This window comes from Adelges cooleyi, unplaced genomic scaffold (genome assembly GCF_023614345.1).
Source record: "Adelges cooleyi isolate 19-005CV unplaced genomic scaffold, UGA_ACOO_1.1 ACOO_flye_CR_arks_rails_tigmint_CR_PRNA_108, whole genome shotgun sequence".
Classification (NCBI taxonomy): domain Eukaryota; kingdom Metazoa; phylum Arthropoda; class Insecta; order Hemiptera; family Adelgidae; genus Adelges; species Adelges cooleyi.
In genome coordinates, this window is record NW_026095761.1 from 10190062 (window position 1) to 10202385 (window position 12324).

At 31.8% G+C, this 12324-nt stretch overlaps 2 protein-coding genes across 3 annotated transcripts in view; one reads left to right on the forward strand and one right to left on the reverse strand.

The window, feature by feature from the left end:
- LOC126841019 (uncharacterized) overlaps positions 1–12324 on the reverse strand; it is a 136310-nt gene that overhangs the window by 102004 nt on the left and 21982 nt on the right. The gene's annotated exons all lie outside the window — the stretch shown is intronic.
- Positions 1–12324, forward strand: part of LOC126841008 (homeobox protein caupolican) — a 44802-nt gene that overhangs the window by 18353 nt on the left and 14125 nt on the right. The window contains exon 1 of one of the 2 annotated variants that reach the window (XM_050577162.1): positions 4683–5099. The exons of the other annotated variant lie outside the window; for it this stretch is intronic. Within the exon in view, the coding sequence (XP_050433119.1) occupies positions 5040–5099 (60 nt within the window). The 5' untranslated portion in view covers positions 4683–5039. Of the gene's footprint in view, positions 1–4682; positions 5100–12324 lie in introns of those variants that run through there. 2 annotated transcript variants of the gene reach the window in all.

Consider the following 12324-nt stretch of genomic DNA (forward strand, 5'->3'; position numbering starts at 1 on the left):
CGCGCGCCGTATTACTGTTATTATGACTAATAACGACAAATTAATTATTATTACTCCAAAAGTATAATATACATATTTATATATATATTACAGTACCTACTCATAATATTATACACTCAGAAGTGCACCGTGGAGGTTGCAGACTGTATTTTATCATTGCGGTGGCACTTCAGTGTATATTATGCATATTATCATAATTTAATTATTGTTTAATAAGATCTAGCTGCTCTGTTGTTCGGACGCACTTAACTAAAAGTTTAAAATTAGCTGACTGGTAATTTCTACTACCGTCAATTTTCAGCGGCTTACCTGGTTTGCTACAAAAAATAATCTCCATTTCTCCACTATTCTTTTCTAGGTAGCTCGCCTAAAAATATTCATATAACAAAACTAAAATATCTCAATAATTAAAACTGTATAAGCGATTATATGTTTTAGAAAATTATTAGTATTTATCAGTTTTGTTTCAATTACTGGCACTGTTTTATTCCAATTCTTAAATACCTTCATATCTAAAGTAACATAACTTTAATAATTAATTTGACGGTTAAAGTTCTAAAAGAAATTATTAGAAAGTTCTAAATATAGTATTCACAAAGTAGACGGTATGTCTTATAGCATAAATATTGCATATTATGATCGAGACAATGCAGCAATTTTTATAATGTCATTTGATGAAATTAAAACTTAGGTATTAATGAGAAACCGTATTCATGTTGTTAAAACCAAGGGTCCGAATAAAGTTCCGGCAAATACTGTTTTACTCACAAACTAAAACAAAATTGTTTCTCAAAATCAAACGTTTTTCACAATCGGACAACCGTTTTACATTTCAATGTACAATATCATGTACCATTTTAGGTATTTACCTAACTTAGGTAACCTAAACAACTATGAACTGCGGCGGGTCACGATTTAAAAAATATATAATATGTATTGTATAAAAATTAATGCGAAATTCCTTCCATTGGCGTTAAATGTTTGTGGCGCTCTCAAAAGAAGTGCTTCTCCATTGTCGCAAAAAGGGTATAGAAGCGAAAATAATATCTATATAAGCAAAAATGTGTGTAAAAAAATGCCACAAAAGATCTTTCATGTGTGTACACAAAAGCCCTGGTCAATATTTATATACGTGGGAAATATAACCGATATTATAATACATAGCAAACAAAATTTCAAGTATACACAATAAAAAATAACTTATCCGTCATTTTGAATATGCCTCAACCGTTACATTGTTGTAACATATTAAATAATTATAATACTTCAGAGTTCAACGAAAACAACCATAAAAATATTATGATCTTAATTTTTTAACCCATATTTATGTGCATTAAAATATACAAAATGTTTTATTCACCGCGAAAAACGTATTAGCTTATCAGATTGAAGTGCGTTATACACGTTTCATTATACAAGTCAAGTAATAATAATATCATAAAATAAGCCACTAGAATTTTTACAAAAAAAAAATTATATCCACGCAAGTATACAGTTATTTTATTATTATTATTATTATCGTAATTATAGCGTAATCTTGAGTTTAACATATTTTGGTTACCTCTCTCGCATGCTATACAAAATATATAATTTCATTACTGCATAATACGTCGGTACCTACTACCTACAAAGGAGAATTTGTGGGACATCATAAAATTATATCTTTTTGTTGTTCGTGCTCTATTTTGTAATAGCACAATAGTAAGATGTCGCTATAATGGATAAGGTGGCGGACGGCAGAAGCTTATATACAAATGCTAATTATTGTAATATGTTTGATTGCATTTTACATTTTACCTTGCCAGTAACTTGAATCTGAGCTTCTATTTATTTAGGTCATGTTTAGGCTTACGGCTTACCGTATACTTTTGGATGACAAGATTGCTTACGGTTTCGTACACTCGTGCATATATGTATACCAGGTGATTCTTTTAACGCGCTACAACAGTTTTCTCTTAAAATTATTGCAATTTCGTACAATTTTCATCAAATTATTTTTAATTTAAAATGTCAATCAAATATGTATGTTACCATTTAAGTTTCAAAAGCCCTAGATAATGCTGAAAAATGTAAAAAATTGATTATTGCCGAGTTAATATACATGCATTGTACCTAAATTATTTATTCCTTACCTAATGTACAACGGCGCTAATGTATGCAACTTGCAAGAGACTGTATGTAAATATATACACTAAGTATGGCGGCTATCAATACACTTATATACCTATTATAAATATATATATGTGAGTGTGTATATGTGTTTGTGCGTGCAGTGCCGGAAAAATTCTTTGATGTCTTATATATTGTATCGTACAGAAAGGGTTAGGGGGAGGAGATTATTGTCAGACGTATTTATCGCGGACGTCTTCTTCACGATGGCAACAGTATAAATATTACCGGAGAGAAGACTTAACACTAATAAATAAATTAAACACAACGTTTTTCCAGGGCAAAATCAACGCGATAAAATATCATTGTACACGTGCTCGTTTATAATATATGTATAATAATATTATGTAGCTGTTTTGCAGATAAATCGAAGCGGCCAACCACGTTGTGTATCGTTTTTATTAAAATTATTTTTCTTATTTGCCTCGCGAATCACGAACCTAATATGTATACAAACCAACACACGAGAGAGAACTGCGCAGGGTTGTTTTTTTACATATTAAATTAATCGCATTTTTTAAATTTCCACCATGTGAAGAAAACACGCCTTCTTATATATATATATATATATAAAAAATAATATATATATCAACGAATACAAAAATAATAATAAATCATCGGCCACGTTAGATCGATCGCTTATGTTAATTAGGTATTTTATACTGTTTCTGTAAAAAAAAAAATAAAAATAATATTACCTATACCTATTTAAACGATTAATAGAGATATGCGTGACGCTAAGGTTAAAAATAAATATATAAAGTGATAATGTGAAGCTAAAAAAAAATAATTTATTTTGTGTCAACTCTCATACATATAATTATATAAATTATAATAATACATTTTTTTTAAATGAAATTTAATATTCCTATTTTTATCCGTATTATAGACGTTCAATAGAGCATATAAAAGTAATTTGTTAAAAATATCGTGAAAATGTTTGAAAAATATATTTTCAAACGGTAGATATAATTATACATTGTAGTATTATATTTGTCTACAATTATAGCGAAGTAATTCACAATAATATGCTTGAACAATGAGAATAAAAAAACGCATAGATAACACTTTTTTATTTTTAACATTCAATTCATAAGTATAAATTAGAATTGTTTTTTTTTTTTGCAAAAAAATACTTTATAATAGTAGAAATCATTTTATTTTAGTACTTTTTTTATTTTAATAAATTATACATTTACAGTAATTTCAACTATTTTATAATTGTATAAAGTTAAAATAACAAAATCATATTTATATAACGATGTAAAAAAGTTACATTTTAGCAAATTTATGACGTTTAAAATTATTTCTTCCGTATCTGGCTCAAAAACAATTTTTTTAAAATTATTGTAAGCTTATAAAGACTTGCAGTAAAATACTAAATATAGTTCGTAGAAAAAATGAAAATCGACGTTTCTGTATTTTAAAACTAGATGAACATAAGTCTCATTATGCCAACTTTTCAGAAAAGCATAATATATACGTTAATCGCTTAGTAGACGCTCTTTTGAGGAATACACTGCCGCAGTAACTTGAAAATCGTCAGTTTTGGTCTCACCTTCGTTCAGTTCTGAAATACAGCTTTTATTAGTTAGAACTCTTTTATTCTGAGCCCACCATTTGTTCAGTGTGCTGTTGCCCATATTGGATTTTCTGTAATGGTACTTTTCAGACCATGATAATCAGAGCCATATTTCCCATTAGGCAAGATAGGCACGTGCCTATATGGTCCCCAATTTAAAAGGGCCTCATTTCACTTCACACTTGTTTTATCAAATCTCAATTTTAACGACTTTAAAATCTCTACTGTTATTTTTGGGAAATATAAAAAAATAGTATTTACAGTTCGAATACAGTTTCGTATTTTCCATTGTTATGGAACAGAAAAAAATTAGGCAAAGAAAAAATATATAAAAAAAACCCATAGACGATTTCTGAGTGGCAACACGTGGTGAGTACTGTTATGGGTCAGCTGTGGGCGCTACCCTTTCGGGAAAATTCGGCAGATTGTTACACACTTTTAAGTGATTCACGGTGGTGGTAAAACAGTGCGAATATAGTAGAATTCATGGTCGGGGTGGTATTTATTTCATTTATGAGAAGGGCCCCACAAATTGTAGGCCTCGATGTGGACACCTAACCGTATGGTTAAAAACGTCTAAATCTGGCCCCGATTGTAATAATTTTGTGTTTTTTCTTAAATTGTATTTATTATTACACAGCAACAGAACACGAGCTAAAAAAAAAAAAAGCCAGAACAATAATAACGACAATCAAAATAATATTACTGAAACACACCACTACGACTTATACACAGCTGTAGCTATAATATTATTATAATAGTAGTGTTGTACCGGCGTACACGGGCTGTCGCGGGGAGGGGTGGGCGAGGCGGTCGCGGGCTCGCCATTGGCCGTCGAGGGCCACGTCCACGCGGTGCTCGTGTGGGCGGTGACGAGCGGTGCACGACGGACGACGACACACGGCCGGCACACGGTTCAGTCGCCGTCCAGAGACCGTCGAGTGCGTGCCGAGCGTGCGCCTGTCACGTCATAGTCACTACACATAACGAATACACCGTGACAGCAGTTATTAATTTTTTTTATTCTCTTGGCCGCCGCCGCCACCAGTAAGGGGTAGTCGACCTTTTCTCGGTTTCATTTGTATTTTAAACACACACTCACCACCTTGTTCGCCGTCATGGAGATTAGCTAACCGTATATGATTTATTTGTTTTTTTTTTTTTGTTGCCCGAGTCGTCGATCAGTTGTCGTTTTTTTATAAAAAAAAAAATTATATAATATATAACTTAATAAAATAATATATATTATTTTTCGCGCAATAAAAAGTACGCACACAACTCAACACAAATGGTTACCATGTCGGCGTATTCTCAGTTCGGTTACGCGTATCCAACCCCCGGCCAACAGGTAAGCGCGTAATATATTTCTGTTTAATTTTGACGAGCATCTCATAAAAAATAATAATAAACATAAAGTTGTGACAATCAACAAAAGGGTACAGGTGATTTTTACGATTTTACGTGTGTCCCTTACACGAGAACAAAATTAAAGTTACTTTTTCCATATATATTATGTTTTTAAAACTGTTTTGTCGATATATTATATTTTAAACATTTTACGCAAATAGAAATAGTACCCATTGACAAAAAAAAATATTATAAAATCGAAAACTTTGAAAAAACAAATGTCACTTCTACCCTTTTTGTACTTACCATCCTATTATTTTTTCTACAAATTATTGGGCAGTGAAAATATTTTTTTACAACACTTCTCTTTGGACTTCCGTTTTATTTTTGCCGACTGTAGGAAAATCGTTAAAATATGCAAGTTATTGAATAGTGAAAACAAAATTTAATTTTACATAATATTGTATTTTTTTAACGTAAGGCACTATTATAATATTTTCGATAAACAGTTTGAAAAATTGAACAGCTAAGAGAAAAATGGATACAATTACAAAAATACGAAAATATATTATTATCCATTAAAACTTTATTTATAAATTATAATAGGAATTACATAGGAAATAAACAATTTTCTTTAATTTTTCTAAAGTTGGGCGTTGAGGAATATTATCTCTTTTTTACTCAGCTGTTCAATTGAACCGTTTTTGAGATAATATTGAAACAAAAATAATTGCATATGTACGCTTCTTAGTGCAACACTCTAGGTGTATGAATAATATTTTTGTATGATAAATTTAGTATAGGTAGGTACAATTTTTTCGATTTGGCAACGAGCGTCGTGCAAAAGGTCAAACAAATAATATATACCAAAAACGAGATAAGCATAATTATCTAATATTCATTATCTTTTTGGCGATTTCGCAAGTCCAAATTCTTCAACGCCGTTTTCTTTTATATTTAATTATAAATACTAGATTTTACCCGATTTAATGATTTATCTTCAATAAATTAATCGTACACCGCATTTGTATAGATTGTATAACCACGCTAGAACGTTTATCGAAATGACTCGTTATGTGTAATTATTAAATTATTATTATCACTCACACGGTGCCAATATTCTTCTTACTAATATAAATTAAAATTGCGCTATCGTTAATACCGTGGCGTTATGGTCTTACATTACAATTATTGTGTGTATGATCTCAGCACAAACCATATCTTTTTGCCGCTTCGAGAATATTGTACCTATTAACGGTATTACTAAAAATGCCATTTCACAACGAAACGAACAATGTATATCAATGCGGTTACTAATTTATTATAGGTACGTACAATTTTTTTTATAAGTTTTTTTTTTACAGTTCACTTATAAGTATTATACATTATCGTAAAACAGCAACAAATTATTTACACGAATTCGATAAGCAAGTACATATTTTTATACATAGTGCCTATGTATTAGTGTTATAATTGTGCGCTAATGCATTACAGAAACGTGCAAGTAAAGCCTTATGAAAATCCATTCCGACGTAATTCGTTTTAACTTTTGATCATAATATATTGATAACGTTACGGTAAGTCTGCGGTATTTGGCCGCGTTAACGACCCATTACTGTTTGAATAAGATGCAATTAGGCATCATTATTAGTTGCGCAACCTGCGCGAAAATATGTTAATTAGTTTACCGCGAACGAGCGCGTTAATCGTCAGTTTTGGGTCTAACGACAAGTCTCTAAAATATGTTTTAATTGACTATATGGACGTGTGCACAAGTGTTTAGGTCGCACTAAAACGGTTTCAGCTGTTTACCCATAAAACGGTGAAAAATATGATATATTCGAAATCTCATCAAATATTATATAAAATTAATGATGATGCAAAAAAAATGAAATCCTAGAAATTACACTGTAGTGATAACTTCACATAAAACGACGGGCTCCAAGTCAAATAGTTATCCGGTTTTAATTATTTAGCTCGATCGATGAGTGGTGTACCTTCTCTGATTACCTAGAAATTTGTTCTCGAGGAATCACGCAGTATATTGTTATTATTATTAATTCAGAGCCTCAATAAAATCTTTAGCGCTTGTAAAAAGATAAAATCGTCAGGTTATACATAGTGTAATACCGTATTATATCATGCTTAGGCTTAAGTTTAGAGGTGTATCCGACAGTCCGGTTTCTGTATAGGTTTGCCACACGGTATAAATATAAAACCCTGGCACCCCCCTGGTATTGTATACAGCTTAGGGTCGGCGTTTTCTTTCTTTTTTTTTTGCTCGAATAAACGACATATATATACCTATACTAAGTATTATCGAGTAAAAACACTCGTTCGCGTGTCAGAAATATTTTGCGTTGGGCGCCGCCATTAGGCCGACACAATAATAATATGCATTTGACGTTGAACATAGAACGTTGGGAAAACTATAGAAATCAAAAAGAAAATAAATCTGACATATTTTCGACATTTTACCGGACCGCGAGCGGAAGACGAGGCGCTTCAATAATATTATATCACTCGATGCGTGAATAATTTGTATTCTTTCGTTAGGAGGCGTAAGTGTTATCGGCCAAAGGTCGCAAAGGTCTGGTGAATTTTTTACACTATAAACTTGACTAATTACACCGGTTAGGTAACAATAAATAATTTATTATAACGTTATTTCGGAGAACGTTTAACAACGCAATATTAAAACCACATATAGGTATTACACACAGTACAAATTGTATATTGATTTAGTTTTTTTTTTTTAATTCGGTATACGCGGTAATTATAAACGCCAAACGGTATATAAAGCATTCTCATACTAGTATTATCGAACGAATTTCGATTGCCGATGCGGGTTAACCCGTTCGCGGTCGGGTTTACAAGAGTTATTGCGCATAATAATAATTAATAAACATTAACAAACGCCTCAACCCTTATTATTTTCCGTACGGCAACTGCGTTTATATTATTATGAGGGTATGCATATACATTATACACACACACACACTCAAGGGTCTGGACGTTTAATAGTAATAAAATAATCACTGTTATTACTGCGGAGCGGAGTAAACAATATTATAATAATATATATAAAATATATTGTACAGAGTATTTCGTCATATTATACGTGGATATGTGCAGTGTTTCTCGATAAAATTACCGGCCGTGTATATAATTAACAATTTATTAAACGGCTGTAAGTAGGTTCTCAACATACTAATAATTGATCTAATATAACAATTATATATGTATACAAATAATAGCTGTTTTCCTGAATTCTGGACGGACGTGTAATATATATTATTATCTAAACCATATCGTAGGTATTGTGCGAATGAAGCATAATAATAAAAGATTATCCTTTTTATGAAAATACAAATATATATATATATGTATAAACATTATCGCCGAGGACAACGAGTCATACTTGCACAACACACTTTACATATTAGTTATTTATAAGAATTCATGCTCGCCATACGTTATAAAAATAATTACTATACTTATGGGCTTTGCGCGTTTTGAAATCTTAAACCGAGGCACTTAGCGTGGCGGTCGTGCCGCCGCTTGATCCTCTAGTATAAGTTATAATGTTATATATATATATATATATATATATAATATATATGTATATAAATCGGATTGATAATCATCCAACGGTGCTGCAGGATTTGAAACAATGCGCTCGAGGAGAGAAGGAAAAGGACGACGGATTACCGCGAAAACCCCCCGCACTGAGCCGGGTCGGTGATGTCCTTTGTATAATATAATACACTACACACATTGAATATATATATACAGATATAAACTGATATATCTCAAACGACAACAATAGAGAGCAAAGCCGGACTACTTGACCGACAGAAGATATCGGATATTGTGCGACCCGTGTAACGGCCGCGGCGCCAAGATCGTGGAGAATCCCCTCGTTGGGCCCTCCCTCATTTTCCCCTCAACGTCGTGTGTTTCTACAAGCTTATAACATTACTAATATAGTTTTGTGAAAATCATTATTTATATTTTTGTCTCGGATGGAATGCTACAGAATTTATCCGTTCACCAAAATGATAAAATAACTTGTACAATAATGTGACCGCGTTGTGGCGCCAACGACATGGATTCGTATTTCGTTTACATAATAATGTGTACACATGCCATATATACCTATGTATATAATATGTATATTAGTATTTATAAAGTATAACGTATACAGGAAAATCGATAATAATAATATAATAAAAATAATACAGATAAACGGACTATTAGCAGTCGTAGAATATATTGTATATAAATAAGTGTATAATATATAGACATAGTCGGGTATTCGCAATCGTGCAAGAAATAAGATAAAACATATTAGACATACATGCGGTATCTATGCGTGATTGTCTACAATATATGTATACATGAACATATTATTATGTGTAGTATTAATTACGGAAGACTGTTTGTGAACGCGTGTATTCTTATTATTTTTTTTTTTTTATCGTCGGTCGACAAAGGTTAAGCCGCCGCTAATTAAACTTGTACCGAACTCACGTATATCCTCTACTCATATATTATATATTATTAATATTCACACAGATTTAGGTTAAAAATGATGTTGTTTACCGCAAATGCTTTCCGCCGCTTTTATATAAATAAAATATGTTATTCATTATCGGGTTGGACTATGGTTTTTTTAAAAGTAAAACTCATGTTGCCAACCCGTCGTTTTGTATATCACATGAAATGTACATATACACATATAAACAGTCTTAATAACTATTACAGCGGTTAGGTTTGGTTAATAACTAAATTTTGTCAAATTTAATAAGTATAGCACATGTTATTGCGATGGCCGACTTTATAAAAACGACACGAAATCATACTTAGATCGGGGTTAGGTTATAGATGGGTTAAGAAAATCGACGGTTCACCTCCTACGCATGACTGATGTTCTATAGACTCCGCTTTAAGTTCGAAGATTATTAAGAAGACCCCAAGGGCCGATTTCTTATTTACATACGTTTGCACGGGTCGGGTTAATTGCACATTATTAATGTTACGCTTTACTCAATTATCATAATATAGCACTAATCTACCGCTATAATAATTTGTCCATAATCAGCGCATACCTACCAAAACCTGACATTGAGGAAACTTGCCGAAAACAGACCTTTGGAGTCGTTCGCGGCCCTATATAATTACAATATTATTATTTTGTTATCGAACCACGTTCTCGGGCGTGTTCGTGTTTTGTTTTTTTATTTAAAAAATATGTTATTGCGGCAAGGCCGAATATGTTGTGTATAAGCAATCCGCAGTGACTGTAATGCACAAGCATAATAGTTTGCCATGGCTTTTGAACAAAATGACCGTTTCGTTCTATTTCAGTGACTTGTCGACATACTACAATGTAACCACTTGCAAATTGTATTCACGTGCGTTTGTTTTCCTCGAAAATATGCTTAATTCGTGGTAAATCTGTACAGTTTTATTGGTTTGTTTTTTCGGCTCGGTTTCCGTTCTAGGTCATAATGTTCAACAGTAGTCTATGTTTTATTCAGACGTTTTTCTAACATTCAATATATTATTCTATGTACTAAAATCAAATGTAAGAAATATTACCTAATTGTTTAATTGTGTGCAAATAATGACGACATACATAATATATAATCGAAAAATATAAAAACTGTTTCAAGTTAAAAAAAAAAAATTTGGTCCACCGGCCACCGCCCCTATATTTTTATGACTTATGTATGTACATACTTACATTTTTATTGTCTGCATAATATATGAAACTAATTCGCCATCTAAGAATACATATTACTATTTTAAAATAAAGATTTTTTTGTTTGCAATCTTTAATCTAAATATTGTAACATGAAACATTGTAAGCATTGTTTGTTTGACATACCAATTTGGACCAAATGAATAATTTAGAACTACAACGGTGAACGCATGTGGTTAAGAGAAAAAGAGACAGAGAATGAGATGGGAGAGGGGAGCAAGAGAGGTGGAGTGTAACTAAGAGACAAAAATGTAATATATTTTAGATATAAGTAATAAATAATAACAAAAAAAAAACGGTCAGTACGATAACCTTGTCAACGTTTCTTTATATTATTATTTCTCAACAATAAGCTCGTATATTATTTTGTTTGTTGTGGGACGTTGAGTATGTAAGCAATGTGTCAACAGTTCTCCCTTTCTCTCTTGCTCCTTTAGAAGATCCCACGGACAAATGGGACAGTTATTATATATTTTTTAAACGTCCACCAATAGTACATAATATTTGTTTGGCGAATTTTAGGAAACAGACGAATTTTCGTGGTTGGGTGTATTTTCATTCTGTTTTCCGTCCATATTGACAATAATAATTATTTATCATGTAACATAATATTATTTCTGTACAACTACATTATAACACTATGTTTAACACAGTATTTCATCATAATCTTGAGCAGCAATACAGTTTAAAATAATATTATTCTAATATTGCATGCAAACGTTGTAACGTGATGATGAGTTATTTATAAAAACAGACGGTGTAGTACTGTGTAACAACAACTAAAGGTTAATAATTAACTTAAGTGCATTTTAGCGAATTCTATGCTACATATATTTCTGTCGTATAACGTATAGCAAAATACAAAAAAAAAATACATGTATAACGTATAATATTATTATTATTGTACATACATAAACGCGTACAATAATGGCCGTTATCTATACCGGGATCAAAAACGCATCGCGCATGATATATCTATAATAGTATAATAATATGTATATATATTTTTTAATAATTAACAGTGCACAGCAGCAGTAGGCTTACGCGCGGGGGCCCACGAAAACAGGTTTATAAATATTTATGAATTGTTAACGCTGCATGTATAAATTATAGAGAATTTCTCGTTGTGTTCACCCATATACATATTGTATACAAACATAGATATATTTCATATTACTATTTAGTGTATTTACCCCTTTCACAGCGCGCCAAGGCGGCCGTTGCACGTGCGACTTGCACACATCCAGTAGACGACCAGGTTAAATCATAGTATAAGCGCGTTCTGAAATTCCTAATGAGATTCAAAATTCTAATTGTTTTCAAATGAACATCAAAAACGAAAATGTTCATGTTAACCGCGGTAAGTAGAAATTATTGTGATTGACTACGGTTTCTCCGGCACTGAGTGCCAATTCTTGTATAGATTCCTCATACAAGTATAAACGTTATGTAACGGGGT